General features: G+C 38.7%; 1 protein-coding gene across 3 annotated transcripts; it reads right to left on the reverse strand.

Moving 5' to 3' along the window:
• Window positions 1–249: 249 nt before the first annotated feature.
• On the reverse strand, window positions 250–22,106 carry LOC148852580 (transducin family protein / WD-40 repeat family protein). 3 transcript variants are annotated; one of them, XM_088944600.1, is made up of 5 exons: window positions 21,351–22,106; window positions 20,132–20,988; window positions 4,560–4,661; window positions 2,510–3,139; window positions 250–662 (listed from the first exon to the last, which is right to left on the reverse strand). In XM_088944600.1, exons 2-5 carry the CDS (start codon window positions 20,927–20,929, stop codon window positions 438–440), a joined length of 1,755 nt encoding a protein of 584 aa, XP_088800726.1. In that variant the 5' UTR covers window positions 20,930–20,988; window positions 21,351–22,106; the 3' UTR covers window positions 250–437. The 3 variants fall into 3 exon arrangements, with proteins under 3 accessions (XP_088800726.1, XP_088800727.1, XP_088800728.1); XM_088944601.1 differs by having other exon boundaries at window positions 20,132–21,071; window positions 21,351–21,831; XM_088944602.1 differs by having other exon boundaries at window positions 20,132–20,916; window positions 21,351–21,780.
• Between the last annotated feature and the right edge of the window lie 1,303 nt (window positions 22,107–23,409).

Here is a 23,409-nt window from a genome sequence, read left to right on the forward strand (position 1 = left end):
GCACGCAAAGCAGCATTTTAGCCCCCCTGTTTTTCTATAATAAGGCCCCAGTTTTGAATGGAAATTTAGAATAGAGGATGTTCCTTTTATCTTCCACTTGCTGGTTCTTTTCTCTTGAACGTTTAATTATATGTTTTTAATTGCTGTTAGTATTTTCATTTTCATTGTCACTATTTTTCAATCAAACACTCGATGTCTCTCATGAGTTATACGTTAGACGAAAAACCAACAGTGGGGAGGCTGCTTCAATTAGAGAAATAAATTGAGCAAATTTGAAAAGAAAAAATTGTTATCAGTACATGGTTTATTGGCAGATAGCAAGCCGCATAATAACATGCTTGTTTGCTACGAATGCCAGGACAGAAAAGACGAGAATTTACAACACATTGAAGGAAAGAACATTAACAATCTGATAACAGAATGTTTCTTTTAATGTTTTAAATTCCACCATTGCAATGGTGAACGACACCATTGCTGTGTGAGTGAATGTCCTTGCGCTTTAGGTTGACCCTGTTTAAACCCCATATACGAATTGTGCGGTCATCACTCGCAGAAGCCAACATGTGAGGGTCCGCTGGATTCCAGCTCACACAATTAACAGTTCCAGAATGCCCAGGTAAAACCTCCAGAAGTTCTGCAGTCCCCCTGTGCCATATATAGACCTGAAAATAGAAGCATATCAACCACTATTGCAAAGAAATACATGATTATGACCAAAACTGTTCAGTCGAGAAACCTACTCAGCATTGTACAATTAAGAACCACTAAAAGTACCAAGGGAATAGACAAGAGTCCTTTTTTTTATACACAAAGACATGTACAGTCCAATTGTGTGTCATTCTCATCAATATCGGATTGTCAAAATGTATTGGTCTATTCACTCAATTGCAAATATTTGAATACTTGTTTGACTTCGCTGATGAAATGCAGATCTAAACAACCTTAATGTCCCAAACTAGGTAATCATTTATAATGAACAGAGCTTTTATACAGAAATCTCAAACACATTTAAATGATAACATTTAATATGAAATAGGCTGTACAAGCATGTAGCACTTCAACAGGTCCCACTTGCCACAGGGTTCTGGATATCAATTTGGGCATCTGTGCTTCATACTTATTTCTCATTTTTTTTAATCAATAAATGCTTATCATCATCATCCAAGCCTTATCACAAATACATGGGATCAGTAACATGAATCCTGTTTTGGCATTCCGTTTATGTTACTCTTAAAAAGAGAAATGGAAAAAGTGCCAATTTGGAAACCTACTGTGCCAAATATTGAGAAAATTGAATATTATAGCTGTTCAATAGAATACCTTTCAGACAAAAAAAATCTTGTTTCAAATAGTAGGATGTCAATGGTTATGAACATGGATCAAGTCAAACATCTGGATAGGGATAGAATTCATCCACAATAAAAGAGTATGATGGGCTGTCCAACGGTCCATGTCTAACATATCCAAGGCACATAATTATTAGTATTGAGACTCACAACAAGTCATTGTAGAAATTTGAAAGAGTACAGAAAACATATTCTATGAGTACATAATTTCACTTATCAAACATATTTTATCTATCGCATCTAAACACCACAACTCCTCTCATCATAAATACATAGAGAGAGAGAGAGGGAGAGGAGGGAAACGGATTCTTTTTTAATTGTTAAGAGAGAAGATTTGCTAGTAGGGTTGTTCAGTAAGCTTCTCCAAACAAGTAGGAATTTCCACATTGCAACTTAATTTGGTCAAAAGGAGTTTATTCCTCTCTTCAGTTTCGGGTTTTCCCTTTCGATTTTTATAAATAGAAATTTGGTTAACCAAAAAAACCAAATTAACCAAATAATATTTAATATGTAATATAATATAATATATATTATATAAATAATATATTACATATTATATTAATATATAATATATTATATGTTATATATATAATATAGTATTTACATTATTAAAATTCAGTTTCAACTTTTAACTGAAATAATTGAAAACCGAACTGAACACTTCGGTTTCGGTTCTTTTGGTTTTCTATAATTGGTTTCGGATTGGTTTTTATTTTTTAATTTGGTTTTAAATTTTTTTATCTATTCAGTTCGGTTTTTAAGCGAATAAACTGAATGTTCACCCCTTGGTGTGTCTGAACCAGCCAGAGGATCTCTCCACATGGCAGAAATAGATAAGACCAAGTTCCCTACTTTACCCCAATTAGGAAATAGGAACTTTTGTGCACATATATCAAACTGAGTGATGCCCTTATTTGTGCAGTTAAAGGAGAAACAATTAAATACACTCTTGTTGGGACCATCCAGTTGAGGCTGTCGGTACTTGGTAATATTTAGATGTTTACTTTTCAGCAATAAAACATCGGTCCATCCTGAACTATTAAACATACCTCATCTGGACATGTTTGCAACATGGAACACGTAGGAAGATTCTTTCCAAGTGTGTCAGTGTACCAGCATTCTTCATATAGTCATAGTAATAAAGAAAGGAAAAGAAACCATACCTGTGAATCCTCACTCCCACTAGCAATAAAAGTTTGGTTAAATCCACCAAGGCAAGACCTAATAACAAATCTGGTGCGCTTATGGCCTTTGTACTTAGCAATGAGCTTCGGATCACCTTCAATGCTCCAAAGATGAATTTCCTGGTTTAGAAGATTAACCAGCAAGAACTTACTATCTCTCGATAATGAGAACGAAGTTATGGGTTGAGACTCTTCAATCAATCTCTCAACTTTTGCCTCCCTGTCAAGTAGCAGTATAACAGTTTCTCGGCACATGGTTATAATCTGCTTTCCATCATTTGTAATGGCCATGTCTGAAATCTTCAGTATCCGCTGCCCCTTCCAGCATTCCAACTCGTTCCCATCCAAATCCCACATACAAATGCTCTTGTCAGTCATACCAGAGAATACCCATTTCCCATCTGGAGACCATCCACAAGATATCAAACCTTGACCGGCTTTTTCATAAACACGGAGGCATTGACCAGAGCTTACATCCCAACATTTGATAACCTCTTCCATTCCACAGGTGAGGAGTTGCTGGTCATCAGGGCTCCAAGACACAGTCAGAACAGGCTTTTGGTGGCCCTCTAATTTGTGTTTCAAGGACACTCCACCATCCTCGTTGACCTGAAATGCTACTTCTCTTAGGATACCAGGCAGCAAACGAGTGAAACCACATGAACAATAACAGTATACAAGAGCAGTTGTTCCATTCCAAAAATTGATGACAAGAAAAAAAAAATTATCAGAGGGAGTCTCATGCACTGGACTACCCCCCTTCCACTCTTGATATACCTCCTTGGTCATCATTATTGATCAAAGGAAAAAGGAAAAGATTCTACTAAATGGGAATACTCCTCAATATATACTTGATGCAGTAATTGAAAGATTGAATATTAGTGCCAAGAACACGAGACATTGATCCATTATATTTCACATTATCAGACTGCTCTTCAACTGCAATCAAACCCATAAAAAGAGGGAAAAAAAAGGATAAAACAATGCAAAGAGCAAACCTTGGAAACCTATCTACAAAGTAAAGCCATAATAACCATTCTTCTATGTTTTCCCTTTCAGCCCGATAACTCAGGAGCTACTTAAGTCGCACAAAATTTTTACTTCTCTTAGGTCTTAGTACTAAATTTAATTTCTTTTTTGAAAGCATACCAGCTACAGAAACCAGACTGGACATTGACCCAGAAAAGGGAGAGGTTCATGGGTCAGAGGTTCAACTGAGGTCGAATCGGAGGTTGAACCGTGATGACATCATATATATAATTATATTCCTCCATAACATATATTCTTTTAGCTTTAGTTTCAATTTTTAATATAAGATTTGAGGTCAAAACAGGGGTTTTTTCACCATTTTAGTGGGACAAGGCGTCTTCAATGCCTTGGGAACACGTAGAGCTTGAAAAGTTACGGCCTCTAGAAGTTGACATTTGAGCTAAAAAAATTCAAAAAAGATCACCCAAAATCGGATGTCGGAGCAATCGGAGGTCTGAGCACAAAGTTATGGCCTCTAGAAGTTGACATTTGAGCTAAAAAAAATTCAAAAAAAAAAGACTGGTTTTCTAAAACCAGGACTGGTTCACCAATTTTCAGGTGCAACCAGATAGATCAGCAGTTTTGGCCGGTTTTTTACCCAATCTGGTTTTGGGGCATATGGCTAAATTGGCCAGTGGCCTGGGTCACTGGTCCGGTTCAACCAGTCCAACCGGCTGGTCTGGTCCGGTTTTCTAAACACTGAGCTACCAACATAAAGGAGAAAACTTTCCTTGGCTTTCATCACAATCTCTTGCTCGTTATTTACGCAGAATTAGTTGAAAGGCTATAAAGTCTAATTATTCAAAATTATTATCCTGGAGGCAATTTCCAAGTCAAACCTGCTTTCTCCAGGAGGAGAATAAAGAGCTAAATAGAATGATCACTGCACAAAACTTCAGGCCTCAAATGTAATCAATTCTATCAACAAAAAAGAAACAGTAAACTCCAATCTAACCAGAAGAGTGGTAAATAAATAGAAAGCTAAATGGACAAACATTACCTCCCATATGATTGCTGAACGATCATTACTTGATGAGGCTAAGTACTTCCCATTGTGTGAAAACTGCAAAAACCAGACTTCATCTTGGTGTTCTTGCAATACCTGCTCCATCAGGAAAATTGTATGTATGAATGCAGACAGAGATATGATAAAAGAATATCTTGAACCATCAACATTCAAAATAATCATGTATATATGCAATAGAAGATACGGTATTGAACATTCGTACATACATGCATACAATAAAGTATTGAACATACATACATACATACATACATACATATATAAATATATATATATATATATATTAAAACATAAAATAAAGTAAATAAATTTGAAATTAAAGGAAAAAAACAAAGAGAGCTTTGTGGCCAAGCAAAAACAAGCAGTCATCATCCATGGTTATCAAGATGAAACCTAAGCAGGGCCGCAGGCACCTAGGTTCCTACAGAGGGCTGCCTTGCTCATGTGCCTTCTCATGAATATGTTGATTTTTTTTTAATGTTTTGATATGAAATGTATAACATATCTGAAGAAACTTGGTAATTATTAGTAAAAAATGATTGTTTGCTTCTATGAAACCTAGTGAGTTATCTAGGATTCAGATTTTTATTTAAAAAAAAAAAAAAAGAAAATCCGCCTAGGCACCTAAGAAACAAGGTATTCCCCTGTCGCCTAGTTTTGCCTTGGCAAACACCACTTATATTCCATCAAAAGTGCTCAAAGCTACAATTTTGCACATGATGACGGCATATATAATACTATTTTCAATAGCTGGAGATAAATATAAACTTATAAAACTTTAAAATTACCATTGTGGTTGACTAGGTCAATTAGGCTGACTAGCCATTAGTCAGTCATCCCATGCAACTGTATAGTGAATCCCAAACTGCTAGTTAATGATGCAGTCAGTATGGCCATCATTTAACTATTCATTTACTATAGTCAGCACTTTGGCATCAGTGATAATGGATAAAAGTTATCTTGAAATTTAGAATTTTCCTTGGAAGAGAACTTAACAATATACCACTTTTAACAGAGGCTTCTCTAATCCTCTTCTCTTTTCTCGGTAAAAAACCAATTGAATGGAAAAGTAGAAAAAAAAAATAAAGCAAGAAAAGAAATGATGATAGAATACACACAAGTACCTAACATGGTTTTCAGGTTAGCACCTGAAGTGGCTAAACCAACCTGGTTTATATAATAGTTGGCAAGAGAAGTCAAGCCATACTTTTAATTGATCTCAATGGACTTTCATGTAGCTGTCAAGATGGACCAGTTGTTGGGTTTTCACAAATTCATCATGTAAACCCTACTCAATTCCATGGGCTTGAAAATATTCTCCAATAAGCCAAATAAATTGTTGAGTTGATACAAGGCCCATAGTAATGAGCCTATTCCAACAAAACCATGAAGGCATGAACTTGAGTCCATTCTAACAAATTTGTCTTAGCTCCAATAGGATAGGAGATTCTATCAATCAAAGATCTAGTAGAGATTGAAAACATATTTTAAATTTGAATGTGACTCCATTAGGCTCTTCTTTATCCTTAGAACAGGTATTTTGTTAATGACTGATTGAATTGTTGTCACTTTTTTTGTATCAGTAACAGTTTTTTATTGCTTAAAACAGTATTTACAAGAGTAATGTACAAGGAGATACTCATCTGTTGACAAGATGGAAAACTGATTAACCTCAGTTCTGCAGTATGACATGATGGAAAACTGGTTGATCTCAGTTTTAAGGTATGAGAAGAGATCACAGAAATCCAAAGATTTTATCCAAAATACTGCTCTTATCTTGATACCAATGTTTTAAAACATGGAAGCGTGACGCAAGGCGTTTCACTACCTAGAGGCATGAGGCATAGTTCAGAACGTAAGAGGCGTAAGGCTCCTGAACACAAGGAGGTGTAAGCCTCCTTAAGAGGAGGAGGATGAGGTCATGAGGAAAGAGGAAGGGGAGGAGGAACTCATTTTTCTTTATTTTTAATAACAAAATTTTATCCCCCAAACACAATAGAAAAAAGATAAATTGGGCTGATTGAAAAGGGGCTGAGGATCTGGGGGGCGAAGCCCCCTGGCCCACTTTCTTTCTCCTTATCTTTTCTTCCCTTCCCTTTCTTTTACAGTCCTTTTCTTTCCTTTTTTTCTTTTTTTCTGTCTTTTTATGAGATGTGCTTGAGGCGCATGAAGCATACACCCATGAAAAAAAGCGTACACCTCAGAGATGTCAGCGCTTCTAGCATATGCCTCAAGGAGTTTTGGGGCACCTCACCTGGATGTGTGCCTCCAGGCATATGCCTCCCACGCCTTTTAAGACACTGCGTGATACATTCAAGCACTGCTTCCCTATATCTTTTTTGTTCTTTAAAAATTTTTGCATTTTTTTTTGATGAATTTTTTGCATTTGTTTCTTCCCAAATAGCCCAAACAATAGCAGCCTTTATGTGTATCTCCAGATTATTCTTCCCCTTCTCCTTCTGTCTCATAGTTGCTGAAGAGAATAAGTTGACCATACAAACCAGAATAGTAGAGGCTTGGGTGTAATGGTAATATCTCAGGCTGTCTAGCACGATAATGTAGGTTCAGGTCTGGCAACGACCACTTTGTGCAAAAAAAAGATGCCAAAGGTTAGGACCACATCCAGTCCACCCCTCTCAAGACCCCAAATAGTCGGGACCAAAAATTGGGTAATAGACTTTTATAATCCAGAATAACCGCGGTCGTCAAGGCAACGCCTAGGCGATAAGGCACTCATAGAGAGAGTTGCCTCATTTAATCACCTACCTATTTTGTACATGGCGCTATAAAATAGACACTATTAAACTAAAATATTCATTTTGCAGGTTTATAATATTAGTTTCTTTTTATTATTTTCTTATTTGCTAGGGTTCAATCAACACAAATGTTGGTCTGCAGTGTCTTACCTTCACTTCAAACCATCAACTAATAAGCAAGAAAGAATTTAAAATTTTGTCTCTTCATTTTAATCATTATATCTTCTTCCACTCATTCTTTTCATCTTTTATTAGGATAAAAACAGGGATCCAGTCCCTAAATTTTCTGAAATTTCTTTTCTTTTTTGAGTATTCTTCTCATGAATATGTTGATTTTCTATGTTTTAATATTATTTTGATACCTAGGCACCTAGGTGATAAGGCACCCCACAATTGCCTAGCCTCGCCTTGGCAGCCCTCAGCTTTGTAATTTTTTGTATAGATATGTTCTGAGGTGTAGCCTTCCTTGCATATGCCAGGTTTAATAGGGATATTGCCATATATTTATAATTTATGGAAATTTTGTACTTAATATTTATAGTGAGTCCCATATTTTCTATTTATAGTAAAATTTTGATTTACTATTTTTAGCACTTTTTGGTTTCTTTACATCAAGTTAGTTTTAGAGGTAGTAAAGTGTCATTGGACCTATGAGTTTGACTCAGTTTCAAAGCACTTAGAAGTTGTTTTGGGACACAGCTCCCCCGAGAATTGAAGATTTTGCTTGGCTGGTTGCATTAGACAGTGTTCTCACAACAAATCATCTGAAAAGTAGAGGCTTCAGTATGGCTAGCTACTGCTACTTGTGCAAATCTGGAGAGGAAATTGCTTTTCACCTGTTCTTCTCTTGCCATTTAGCAAACTTCATCTGGAGATTCTACTTCTTCCTATTTGGGATTCCCATTTTCCACCCATCCTCAACAGCAGAGATCTTCTCTTAGGCCAAAGTTCAGAGGAAGCAAGAAAGCTGAAATCATTTGGAGCTGCATCCCTTTTGCAGTGTGCTGGTCTATGGTGGGAAAGGAACAGGAGGGTATTTGAAGGAAAAGAAAGAAATATTGAAGTGATTGTGGAAACCATCTTTCAATAAGAATGGGCATCTTTCAATAAGAATGACCATTTGAACTGTAGAAACCATCTTTCAATAAGAATGGGCATCTTATTCCTAGTATGTTGAAAATTGAAGGATAAAATTGAAGAAGTTATACAAAGAGGGATCCCCCATCAAACTGCTACATGTTGATGCCAACTCATTTATTCTTGAATCTTGATTACACTTTTTATAGAAAATAAAATTCAAGAGATCTTCATATGGTATCCATTGACCTAGAGATAATATAGTGGGTTTTGGAAGAGAAAGGAGTTTCAAATAGATATGTGGACCAAATTAAGGGTATGTATGAGAGTGCAACAACTGATGTTAAAACACTTGTGGTGCATGTTTGCAGATGAAATAGTATTAATTGATGAAATTAATGAAGGATTAAATGCAAAAGTAGGTTTATGAACAAATACCTTAGAAACAAGATGTTCTAGAATAAGTGGGACTCAAACAGAATATATGCAATGTAATTTTAATAATAACAGTAGTGTAAATCAGGGTAACTTAGCATTGGAGACCAAGAAAAAATTCAACTGACCTCTTCCATTACCTTGATTCAATAATCCATACCAATGGAGAGAGTGAGGAGAATGTTGCCCATAAAATTAGAGAGAAGGATGGGCAAAATGGAGAGGTGCATCCAGGGTCTAAAAGAAAATTTCTATAATACAGTTGCAAGGCCAGCAATGTTGTATGGAGAAGAGTGTTGGGCAGTCATGAAACAAAATGACCAAAAAATGAATGTTGAGATGGATGAGCGGAAAAACTAAAAAGGACAGGGTCAGATATGAAGTTATTTGAAGTAATCTAGGAGAGCTCCAATAGGTAATGAGAGAAAGAGAGTAAACTGAGATGGCTTGCTCACTTACAGAGACAATCATCTACAGAAAATGTATGCAGTGATCTTTTTTTTGCTAAATAAATTATTTTATTAGATCTTGAGCTAATGCAAGCAACCCTTGGAGAAGCACATGTTGCAACCTCTCCCAACAAAGTAGAGAACAAAATCAAGCTACAGTTGTGCCCAATACAAAAGTTCCCTAGCTCCCCTTGCTTAGCTAGACAATCAGCCAAAGCATTTGCTGATCTCCCCACCCATTGTATTCTTACACACATATTCCTTGTCAGCAACTTGAACTTCTTTACTTCATTCCTGAAGCACCACATTATAGACACTGGGTTTTGCAACTAGCTCAGTACCACATTGGAGTCGGGAGTCCCCTTCAACCATTATCTGTTCCACACCTAGTTGAGTTGCAAACTGTACACCTAGCAGGGAAGCTAATAATTCCACTCTAGTAGAGTCTCCCACTCCTAAAAGGCCCAAGAAAAATAGTACCACTCGAGACCCCTCCCATCACAGAAGGGCCTTGGTTACATTGACTGCTATCATCAAAATTCAGCTTCAAGAAGCCTTCAGCAGGAGATGCCCAGCTTGTTATAAGTTGAAAGGGCTAGAAGAGCTAGGGACATATTGAAAAGACATAGTTGAAGTAGTAAGAAATGGTTTAAGAACTCAAAATTTAACAATAGATATGGCACTGAACAGAACAGAATGGAAAAACAAGATTCATGTAGTCAACCCCATATAGTTGGGACAAGGTTTAGCTGATGATGATGATGATGAAAACACAAAGGAAATACAAGAGAAGGTTATAAGAGATCACTTGAAAGAGAAAGAAACATGCACAATAATAATAACCCAACCTCCAATTAGAACAAATCAAAACTAAATATTATCACTCCTGAAAACAAGAGCACTCCATGCCAAAATAATAAAAACTCCTGTTATCTCATATCAGCACCAAATAACAACAACCTCATCACCCCAATCTTCAGCTCCAAACTTCTACTCTCAGAAAAAATCACATACTCAACTCAGAATCAGCAACCTCTATCCAACTCAAATACAAATTAGAACCCCCTACAGTCATAAATTGCACTTCCTTCTAGTAATAATCAGATTTCTTTTTTTCCTGATTGGTATCTGTAAGAATTTTATTCTATTATCTATTAATTATGTAAAAACAAAGAATCTGTACAGAAAGCCAAGCATCCCCAAGGAAAGTATGATAGGAATCGATCAGCACCCTTGAAGACTTATTCTATAAAGAAGGCCTTACAACAGGTCATGATATGGCATAATGATGGTACTTGGGATTTGGACTTAATTGAACACCAAGGGTATTTTTGTCACTTTTGCATTTTTCTGTGGGGTCCAATGATAGGGTTTAATTTGTCTAGGTATAGTTTGTTTATGTTTAAAATTTCAGAGTCATTGCATAAGCAGGATTAGAGTTATTGAATCTTCTTTGAATTGAAATAGGATATGACAGCTTGGCTTGAGTCCCACTAGGAGTACTGAGTAATAATTTGACTCCTAAGACTATTATGAGTCTAACAGTTTGACTCCTAGCTATGGTGAGTGATACCCATGCCCTAGCCATGCCCTAGAGTGATTCTAGGCACCCTATGATTGATTCCAGATATTTTCTCTCTTCTTTGTCTCCCTTTTTTCTCTCCTATTCCTTCAAGAAGCCATTACAGCCATTGACAGCCGTAAAACTCTGATCAAGAAGACCATTCAACATTCTCTAAGGACTAGAACTGAGATAGTCCCACATCAGTTGGTATCAGAGCTAATGGTTTATTCAGTTACACTATGTTCTCACAAAGTGACTGATTCTATAAGCCTAGGGTATCTTCTAGACAATCTTACAGGTCTAGAATCAGTGATGATTGGGTTTTTGAATCATATGAAGGTTCTTTGGTTGACTTATTTGAGAAGATGGTGGAAGAAAACGGATTTAATAATGTTGGCTTCGGGAGTAAGGTTTTCAAACATGTTAGAACTTAGAAGAGAAAGGGAAATACCATATTTCAAAGGAGATGATGATCAGCAAGCATTCTTTGATTGGGTTGCTGAACTAGAATATTTTGATTGGCATGATATGTTTGACAAATAAAGGATTAGATTTGCATGCATGAAGCTGACGAGTCATGCTAAAGTATGGTGGAGAACTCTTGAGCAACGACAAGAAAATAGAGGCGATGATCCAATTAGTACATGGGCAGAGATGAAGAGGTGTTTGCAAGAAATGAAGAAAAGTACATCCCACTGAACTTCATGATGATCTATATATGGAGTTGACTAATTTCGAGCAAAAGAAGCAACAGGTTACAACAAAGAACTTGAAGTCAACGGGAAGAAGGTACAAAGTTGAAAAGAAAGTAGATGATTCATTGCATGTTGATGCCTATCCCAGAGTTGAAGTTGAGGATGAAGCTAAAGAAGAAGAAATTCAAGCTATAGAAGTTGTAGATATTAAAAACCAAGAAGGTGCAGGCCAAGCAAAAATAAAAATTGTTGGAGTTTCCAACACCCATGATCAGCTTGAGATTAATGATCAAGAAGAAATAGAAGTGGAGCAAGTTAAAGAAGTTTAGGTGCAAGATAAGAATGTGCTTATTGTGGTAGATCATGGTAAGGAAGTAGGTGATTTTACCTTTCAAGTTCAACTAGAACCAAGTCAAGAATTATAACCTGACATAGCACAAGTTCCACCAACATCAACAATGGAAAGAGTCCTAGATATTGTTGAAGAACCAAGGATAGCAGGAACATATAGAGATGGTGATTCTTAAGCTAGAGATTGAAGGAAAAGTTCCAAATGTTTTTTTTTTATGAATGATGAAAAGTTCCAAATGTTGTAGTTGAGATTTTAGATAAGTGAAGGGAAGATTCATCACAATGGTAGGTTGATGATTTAAGTGTTCAAGAAGCCAATGTATTGATAATTTAACAAAGATGGTGATGGAACACAGTGTTTCAGAAATGTATTTCTTTCAAGAACCTTTTCTAGCTCTATATGTGGCCTCTACTCTACAGTCCAAGCATGTAGTTAAGGGAAGTCCTACTCCCTTTGTAATTGGGGCATATCAACTTTTCATCCTCAAGTTCTTCAAAACACGAGGATGAGTTTTTTTGAACCGGGGGAGAATTATGCAAGAGCCGAAGAGTCAAATTTGGAATATTATTGATGAGGGCAGATTTGGCCCTCCAGTGAAATTGCGACACGTGGCACCTCGTGACAACTAAGCTAACACCCAGGCAACAACTTACCAAGTTGGTGTCCTCCCCCGGGCACTGGTCTGGCTGGCCTGGAGCGACCTGCACGCGGCCTACTGGCGGCCTGCGCGCGGCTTGCGCGCGACCTGGTGCGGCCTGCGCGCGACCTAGCCGGATCAGCCTGCCACAAGCGCCGACCTGGCAACCTGGCCCGGACACAGGCGCCGGCCTGGCAACCTAGCCCGGACACCGACCCGCCGACCTGACAACCTGGCCCAGGCGCCGACCTGGCCGCCTGACAACCTCGAGGAGTTCATCACCGTACCCCGGTTCTGACGGGATATGACGTCTTACCGTTTGAAGGCTTTTCACCCACCTAACCCGTGAGGGCACCAGTATATAAGGACTCCGACCCCCAAAGCCAAAGGGGAGGAAAAAGGATGGTAACCCCCGCTCTCTAGCTCTCTCATTTCTCTCCAAGCCCTCTGTAATCAGAATGCTAACTTAGGCATCGGAGAGTCCCCGCCGGGAAAATACCCCCAGGTCCTCTGATTCAGTTCTCGGAGGTCCCTCAGCTCCCGCCGCCTACAAAGGAGAGAAAATCACCTCACGCGGAGGGTAGTCGGGTTGCACTGCACCAGGGAGTTCCACCATCCTCTGAGTTGCAGGCCGCCTAGGAGCAAGTCAAGTGACGAGTCCACCAGGCAGTTCGCCACCAGGCAGTTCGCCACCAGGGAGTTCACCACCTGGCAGTTCACCACCAGGGAGTTCACCACCTAGCAATTCACCACCAGGCAGCTCGCCACCAGGCAGCTCGCCACCAGGCAGTTCTCCACCAGGCAGTTCGCCCCCAGGCAGTTCGCCACCAGGGAGCACCACCAGGCAATTCGCCACCCGACAGTTTGCCACCCGACAGTTCGTCACCAAGTAGTTCTCCACTAGGGAGCTCGCCACCGGGCAGTTCGCCACCAAGCAGTTCGTCACCAAGCAGTTCTCCCCCAGGGAGTTCGCCACCAAGTAGCTCATCACCAAGGCACGTCACCATCGGGTCAAACAACGAGGTACTTAGCCAAAAAATTTATACATCACAAAAAATGGTATGTGACCAAAAACGGTTACATCGATTGGCGCCGTCTGTGGGAACACGCTACGAAAAGCTAAGTTCTCATCCTACAAAAGCTAAGTTCTCATCTTACCAAAGCTAAGTCCTCACTTTTTTGAAGCTATCACTTTATAGTTTACATTTTTTATAAACTCAAAAACTATGCAGGGAGCTAACAGACTTAGTATCTCTACCAACCTTACTTTCAATTCAGATAATGCCTCATCGGTCCTCTCCGCAAGGTCCCCCCTACAAAGATGAGCTCTTCGTGGCTTCCGCGGGAGTTGATGGCCAACAGACTACATAGGCGCCCTTACCGGTCGAGCCTTTCCAAGGCTCCCGTGTGAGCTGGCGACCTAAAGTTAGTAGTGCTGCCCCCGAAGGTCGAGCTCCTAGTAGCTTCTTGTAGGAGTGGGTGACCGGCATTACGAAGCTGATGCAGCACAATCATAGCTCGACACCTCACAAGGAGTTCGCCACCAGGCAGTTCGCCCCCAAGCAGTTCGCCACCAGGGAGCACCACCAGGCAGTTCGCCACCAGGCAGTTCGCCACCTGACAGTTTGCCACCTGGCAGTTCGCCACCCGGCAGTTCGTCACCAAGTAGTTCTCCACTAGGGAGCTTGCCACCGGGCAGTTCGCCACCAAGCAGTTCGTCATCAAGCAGTTCTACCCAGGGAGTTCGCCACCAAGTAGCTCATCACCAAGGCACGTCACCATCGGGTCAAACAACGAGGTACTTAGCCAAAAAATTTATACATCACAAAAAATGGTACGTGACCAAAAACGGTTACATCAATTATGATATTTTCTACACTTCTGTATTTTTGGACAGTAGGGGCATTTTTGTCATTTTGCAACTTTTTGTCCAATGATAGGGTTTAGTTTGTCTAGTTATAATTTGTTTATATTTAAAATTTTAGAGTCATTGCATAAGTAGGATTAGAGTAATTGAGTCTTCTTTGAATTGAAATAGGATATGACAGCTTAGTTTGAGTCCTACTAGTTGTATTGAGTACAACAGTTTGACTCCTAAGACTATTATGAATCTAACAGTTTGACTCCTAGGATTATTATGAGTTTAGAGTCTATAAATATGTATGGACGTTTATACAAAGGCAATGAAGTTTACTGAGTTTTCTTCAGCTTATGCTAGCTATGGTTAGTGATTCCCATGCCCTAGAGTGATTCTAGGCACCCTGTGAGTGATTTCCAGGTATTATGTCTCTTCTTTCTCTCCCTATTTTCTCTTTTTTTCCTTTAAGAATCAATTACAACCATCAACAGCCATAAAATTCTGATCCAAGAAGACCACTCAACATTCTCTGAGGACTAGAACTGAGCTGGTCCTACATCAAAGTCTCAAGCACTCTACAGAGGCATTTCCTCCCCCTACAAATGACTTTGTATAACATTATCCCAGAATATCTGTGCCCTGTATACCCCTTGCCCAACCATTGCATCAGCTATAGCACATTTGCTAATTTTTATGTCCAAGTAAAATTTGCATTCATTTCAGTTGCCAAGTTTCACAACTTCAAAACCACCACCTTTGAACCATCCTCACAAGATTCCTCAACATTAACATCCTTGCCAAGACCTGGCAGTGCTGCTGTTAAATCAGCCCTGATTGAGTTTCCTTCCCCTATGAGCCTGGAGAATAATGCCAAGATATTCCCATTGTGGTCTCTAAAAGCACCTAATGCTGGATGTTCTGGGGTTGCCCATGCAGCATCCATCAAAGTTTAATTTGACTCTACTCTCTATTGGAAGAACCCACCACATGGAAACCACACTCCTATAAGGCAGCATGACTACTATTCATGCAGTTGTTTTGATTCCATACATTGCTAGGACTTGTATGCTTTCCTTCATTGCTTCCAGATTCCTTTTCCTAGCACCAATCAGATCTTTATCCACTGACTCCATTACTTTCGCATCTTGGTTAGAATCCTTCACTAATCTCCTCTTATGAGCTTTCTAAACTTTCTTCACCTTCTTATGCCTGCCTCAAATACCCCCCCCCCTCAGACGAGCAAATAGTGGAAAGCTTTTCGATTTTTCTGCTCCTTAAAGCATCTGACCACATTAGTAATCTTCCCCACCTCCCTCTGTTCCTTTTATCCTCATTCTTGATTACATTAGGTGGCTAAGAAATTTGATGGCTTGGATAGACCATCTTTTCTGTGTGGATTCAGGATGTCCTTACTGTAAGGGATTATACCTTCATATAAAGCATATTGCCTCAGAAATTGAATAATATATAGAGTTAAGAGAGAATCTTTTTTGTTATCCTTCAAAAAAGAAGAAACTGCAAAAAAAAAAATGATGAAAAAGGTAAAATAATCTATTGAAGGATGGAATACCAGATTACAATACATGATATTAAAAATACCCATATCATAAAGGACACTTCGGAAGGAATTGGGGTGTTCCAAAACTTTTGACAAGGGAAAGTACCATTTCATTCCCAAACCCACCTTCTGCAATCAGTCCTGCCTATTTGGGCTTTGACTCTACAGTTTACTGAGTATATCAGCAGCTTCCTCCAATTGCCAAACATAAAAAAGTCCTACAAAATTTTGGAATCAAACCATCTAACTCCCTCAATCTACATGATATTGAGATACCACTGCCTCTTTGTCTTCAAGCCATTGCAAAGAGTGTTGTTAGGAATAACTCCAAAACAGGCCTTCCGTCAGATCTACAATCCAGCCAAAATTTAATCTTTCCCCACTGCCAGTTCTGTATCTGATACATCTCATGAAACTGTCATAAGTCTTCTCAATCCCTTTCCGCTAAGCAGCCACAGGAAGAGGTTATTTGGGTGGTGGTCCAACAGTATTAGCTGTGCCTCCACAAGCTTCCTCGCTCTTCCCTACCTTCCTCTTTTGGAGGGAAATTTTGCACCAATCCAATAGATGAATCTTGTTCTCATCCAAAGAAAGTCTCTCTGGATTTTCTTTTCCAACCTTTTGGTTGTGGATGGTGAAAGGGGTTGATAAATAGTAAGTAAGGAGAATTGCCATTAGTGAAGTCGCAATCCCTTCTTGTAACAAATAATTCACTTTCCACAATGAAAGCTTCTTCTCTTCTTGTTCAACCACAGAATCCCAAATGGCACTCAAGATACACCTTGACCCTAGAGGTAAGCCCAAATATTTGATATGAAAGTGCTCAATCTCACACCTCAGGACACCTGCCAACTCCTCTACCTCTTCCACTTCAACTTCAGACTAACACCATCTCAAGACCACAGAAGAAGCTCCATTTTAGCACTATACTCTGTGACTGAAATCATATGCCTTCTCAACTTTGCAATGGTAGAACAGGTTATCCAACAAAATAAAATCAACTTGTGATTCTACCAACATTTTAATAAAATCCATGACAATGATAAATTCAGATAAATGATGCATTTACCATTTCCAAATAATAACTGATCTTCCATGACACTTGACCAATTTTAATAAAGCATGTCATATCAAGCCCTACAGGCACATTAATCAAAACGAAGTTTCATGAGGACAGTTCAGGAGAACCTGAAAACTGGCAGACCAAGCATTTTAGACTGAAAAATGCTTTCCTTTTTTTCTTGTTTCCTAGCCGGGGCATCAACCATCTACATGTTTATTGGACCTTTGTTATTCTTGCATATCTCTCCATTGCCTATGTTCTTTCTCTTCTTGGGGGAGGACGGGTTGCTTTCAGTTTCTCTCCCTTTAAGAAACCTTCTGATATCAGTCTTATTCTGGTTAGTGACCTCTGAGATTCTTTAAACAGAGAAGAAAAAGAAAGTAATGGAGAGAATCATCAAAAGGCTGTAAACAGATTTATTTTTTGTGATGCTGTACTTACCTCATACAAGCTTCACCTCATGCTTTAAAATACAATATGCACAAGTCCCCTGGCTCAGTTGATGTACGAAAGCATTTCAATGAAAAAATATGTAGACGGTAGGGCTAAGGCTACATAGGATATTTATCTAAGTAGCAAGATAAATACATCAACCATTTAAAAGAAAGCCCATAAAGTACCACCAACAGTTTTATGATGGTCTTCTCTGATCTTTCAAACATTGAAGGGATGCCTTAAAAATATAGAACAGTCTGGGCCTCTGAGGCAATCTCCATCTATGGGACATACTGTACATCTGAAACATGTCAGCCTCTTGGCAGTGGGGGTGTTTTACTTGTCCCTGGCCCCCTGCATTGTGCATTCCTCTTCCTTTCGTCTTGTTAATAAATTCCCATTGTTGATCACACAAAAATGGATTCAGGCGATTCTTCTTTGAATCCATCTCCTGTTAGGCAACTGAGCCACTCTAACTGATGTCAAGTCTTTGATGATATAGTTGAGAGAAAGTTCTATCCAAAAATATCCAAATCATCACTTGAGGTTCAAATGAGAGCTAAACATAGCACATAGGGAGAAGATGGAGGGAAGATGAATGTAAAAATCTAGCACTCTGGAGAACAATAAGAAATAAAAACCCTAGAAGGTTCTATGACCACATTCTACCACCACACCCATTAAGCTGAAAAATGATATCTCTGCGGGTATAATGAAGTACAGCACCTCACCATTGACATGATTTAAAACCAAAACCCTAGAACAGCCCTATTAATGAGAAAGATACCACATATCAGAGATGGGGTTTATTTTTACAGAAGGATTAGAAATATTTTTTTATAATAAGAAAAGAAAACTTATTACAACCTCACATGAAGAGCTTTCACCTGCAACAAAAATATTACAAGCAGTCTACTGTTATATAGAAAATACAGTCTGAAATCTGGAACATAGACAACTAACTCCCTACCCAAATTGCTCCAAAAACCAACCTTAGTAGTCAGGACCATACCTGATTTAACTTTGAAAAGGGGGCAAACGACCCTGGTGGCTTTCCAAGGACAGCAGAGATAGATCCACATTGATGTAGAGGTGGCAATTTCTGACCCAACCCATCTACTTGTATCTCAGGTCAAAAATTGGTTGAGCCACCATTTGGGACAAAAAAAAAAAAGAGGTAGGTCGGGTTGGATCAAGGACCATTGGGTTGAAGACACCATTCATTATGTTTCATATTTTCAAAATGTGCACTGTCTTTTGCTCTCCATGATGTTTGCAAATCACACTGCAACTTAAGAGAGACAAAAAAAGAATGTACGATCAGTTAGGAAGGGTCATCTGCCATGTGCCTTGGAGAGTGCCAGAGTGGCGGTGGGGCCCACATTCCTTTTCATTTTTTTTCTTTGTTCTTGATACACATTGAATGTGAAAATGTATTGTCACGTGAAATTTTTCTTCCTAAAACTACTGTCACCTGTTGTTGATTCCCTTTCTCCTTGGGCCCAGCCATGGCCAATCAGGATCTATTGTCTATGATAAAATAAGCAAATTCTAAAGTTTCATTACTAACTTGAACTTCTCCTGACCCAGTGCTCTAGAAAAGAGTAACATTTGATTTGTTCTTTCATTAAATGATATCAAATACTGCTTGGTCAATCGCATAGATCTAGCCAAATGAAAAAAAGACCCACTTCCCATTACATTACATTAGGTTGGAAAAAGTTGGGATCACACTGGATTCATAAGATCAATTGAGCAGTTCACATCAATGCTAAAAGGTCCTTTAAAGTGCTTCCAATCCCATGAGACAACACCTTACATCTTGCTGAGCTTTTGTGCAAAAGTCTACATGGAGGAAAATGTGGGAATGAACGGCCAATATACAAACATTTAAAGACCTATAATACATGGCCCTATTACTCTAATAACAGTTAACCATCAAGATTGGCATGGCTAGGTGGGGCAAAGGATTTTTAAATTTTATAAATTTTTTTCCATGGCCCTATTACTCTAAGGATTTTTTTTCCATTCTATTTATAAATTTTACAGGGACCCAAGAAACTGATAAATAATAAAGATCAGAAAAATTAACTCAATAAGTTGCCAATCCTTGACCAAGAAAGTTGTAGTTGTCATAATATAAATTTTTAAACAATACCTAACAGAAATATGTTCACATATTTTCATTGAGAAACAACTAAAAATCTGCATTAAGTTGAAAACATATTCATCTCTGACCATGCTGAATGAAATTAAGTAGTGTCCACTACCGTACAGTAAAAATGTGTTGACTATTATATACAAAAAACTTGGGTCATTTTGACAATCTTAATCATTGTAATTGGAATCCAGGTTTCCTCCTCACACCCACCTCACAGCAGTTGCAGCCGTGCATTGGGAACATCTCCCCATGAATGAAAACATACAAGTACAGTGTTCCCCATGTGTGGCTGCAAGACGCAGAGAGGTGGGTGTGAAGAGGATTCTGTGAGGAAATTCGAACTCTTATAATTATGGATTCCCCAAAAGTTGCTAGAGTAGCATTATGTACAACCAATCAAACCAAAACTAATAAGGAGAAAAAATAGGCTAAGATGGAATGTTATGCATCACCAAAAAACCAAGAAAATTAAATGTAATAGATTTGCATTTGATACATAAGCTCTTACCTGTAGGGTTCTTGAAGGGATTTGGTCTTTTCCACACTGATGATCTGAGTATAGTGACAGTACACTGTCTAGGGAATTGTGAAAAACACAAGATTCACGTTGCACATTAAGAGCCTGCTCAATTAGATGCTCCAACCTTCGTTCTGGTATCATAACTGTAGGAGGAAGCAACTTCTGCAATTTCTCCAGAAGCTTCATCCGTGATTTTGCACTCACAACCTCATGACTGGGGCATCCAAGTAACACAGACTGTGAAGGAGACACAATGCAAGTAGAAAGCTCGTGCACTCGATCCTTGTTAATCCCAAGAGGAGCAATCTCCATCCTCAACGTCTTCAAAGCATCCATTACTTTTTTCTTGCCCAGAAGTTCAAAGAGCTTCTGCTCGAATATCAAGAAGGATGCAGACTTCACAATACCTTCATCAGCAAGACCAATTTTATGCAATGTATCCACACTTTCATCCCAACTTCCATCAAGTAACTGCTGCCTAAACAAATTTACCATGGAGGAGTGCAAGGGTATCCCTGACTCTTCCTCCAGAAGAGCCCCACTCCTCTCATAACCCAGGGAATACAACGCCTTGGTTATAATCCTAACAAATTCCACTCGTTCAATAAGTCCTTTAGAACCAACCATCTGTTCATCCCCTTGGGAAGGTAGAGGTCGAGCCATTGAGTCTCTGAAAGAGCCGGAAAGGGGCTCCGCTAGAGACGATTCCTTCAAAGGGCTCCTCAGTTCTCCAGAGGACAATTTCACACGTTTTGAGGGCGGTTCATCATCCTCTACACCTCCCATGAAATGCCCAAAATCAGCCCATATATATCGAACCCAGAAATATGCAAAAAGATTTATATCTACAAAGCAGAAAAAAATTATCACAAACGCCGCCTGATGAATCACCAATCACAGATGAAAGAAGAAAAATAAATAAATATTCCTGCAAAAATAGTAAAAAAATACTACCCATAAGCAGTGAAACCCATGGAATCCAAGTCACAATCTATTAAAATGACAAAGGTATGATACAGGATTAAATAGATTCTTTGCTACCCAGGGAAAAAAAAGAAAAACAAAAGAAAAAAGCAATCCTTTCTCTGGGCACCGATTCAAACTATTCGAAGAGAAAAACAGCAAGCAACTCAAACCAATAAACCATTAAAAGGCACAGAAATATAGATGGAGACGATATCGAAACTAAAAGGGGAAAAACAGATACCAGATACTCGTTCGGGGGCAACCAAAGCGTTCTACAAAAATCCAAGAATTAACTTCTCTCCGGGCACCGATTCAAGTCAAAGGAGCTCAAACCCAGCATAGAAACCCAGAGAAATCTCACGGACAAGGGTATTGATAGAGAGAGAGAGAAAGGGGACCAAAACCCTCAAAAAACGCTTCAGTTTTTCCTCTTTTTCTATGGTTCTATAGACGCTAATATTAACAGGGTCGCCTTATTTTCAACGGAAGTAAGAGGAAGGATGAAAACTGATGAAATGGAGGAGGAGCAGAAGAGGAATACATGAATCCCACAATCAGATGCTCGGATTTTATGCCCATGAGAAGGAGGGGCAGGCACATGGTTTATTGCAAATATAAAGAAAAGGGGTGTTTGGGTAAGGACACTGAGATGTCTTGGCGTGGGGGAAAACAACTCATGAGGCAATAGAAGGGGAAAATTAAAGAAAAGTGAGATGAGAGATCTGAGATTAGGGAGAGCCCATTTACAAGCATTTATAGGCTCATGCGATGTTAGCAAAAAACTATATCCAAAGCTTTCTCTTAATGCATCTGTGTATCCATAGGTTCATGTGTTGTTATTCTTCCTAGTAGTGATTCAAGTGGGGTTATTGACTTTGGCAGGGACTGAATGGGCATATTACATCAATATAAACATGTGTAGCATTTAGCCAAGGAAAGCTTTAGATGTTGAACTCACCGATGTAACTTGGTTGGGAGTAGAGTTGAGCTGAGAATTGTAAACCAAGTCATAAACAGCTCTAAATATGTGTATACATCCATAGGTTTATGTGCTTTTGTTCTCCCTAGCAGTGGTTCAAGTGGGGTTATTGACTTCGGCAGGGGCAGATTGGGTAAATTGTGCCAGTATAAAGATATGTAGCATATAACCATGACAACATTCTTAGACATTGAACAAGCTTGGGACTTAGGAGTAGACTCAAGAGAATTATAGACCAATTACAAGGGTTAGTTCTCTCTTTATACAAATTATGCATCAAAACAAATACATGGGGTCTACTAATTTTAAAGGAAAAGTAGTAGATAGATTATATCTGGTTTTCCTTTTTTATTTTATTACACATGTTTTTGTATAAATATATGAGGTAATTGGCCAGAAGGATTATTATTGTATGATAATGTTAAAGGGTTTCAGTTGTGTAATCATTACTCAATTCAATCAATTGTTGCCATTTATGTGTTTATTAAGTTTTTGTATGCATACATACGTACAAATTTTATAGTAAATATATAAGGCTAATGAATTTGAAATATAGGCTTAGTTTGGAAAGAGTACAAATACAAATATGAGAGATAAATACAATTATGACTTGATAAACATTTTTTTTGGGATTTATTGACAATTAGACACCACTAGGCACACCATTAAGTGCCACATCAATGGAATAGTAAAATGAAGCTTCCCCCAATAGTTGGCTTGCACGTGAATCAAGACAATAATCAATCAATAACTATGAGTATGAAATAGCATGATGGGACAAATGTTGATTTGGTGATGACATGGCACCGTTTATCAAATAAACTGAAGCCATACCAAACACCACCTACAAGAACTTTGTTGAGTTGTTTTATTGTAACTTCATATTTTGTACCAAATAGTTATGTATATGCAACCCTTTCCCCTAACACCCCCGAAATTGAGAGTGAGGAGATCACTTCAACTTGCCACATGAAAGAAGAAATAAAGTTGTGGATGGATGCTAGTCAATTAGCAAGCTCGTCATGGATGGATATAAAATGAACAATAAGAGCGTGCCTTTTCTCTAACAAAGTGAAAGTTAGTCTTGATGTGCTTTCTTTGTGCAACAGAACATTGGATTGATATCAACTACAAAATTATCTAACTACCATTGGACCAATGGTTTTTTTGGTACTTAACACAATACACTTACAACTTTTCAACATAGGTGGTAATAGCGGGATTGAATCCACATTTACGTTGGAACTACTCAACTAATGTGCCAACCAAGCGATCACTCAACTGGCATTAGATCTGTTCATGGGTTGGGTCGAGTTGGACC

Source organism: Nelumbo lutea, chromosome 5 (assembly GCF_056320005.1).
Source record: "Nelumbo lutea isolate HS-2025 chromosome 5, American lotus-T2T, whole genome shotgun sequence".
NCBI lineage: Eukaryota > Viridiplantae > Streptophyta > Magnoliopsida > Proteales > Nelumbonaceae > Nelumbo > Nelumbo lutea.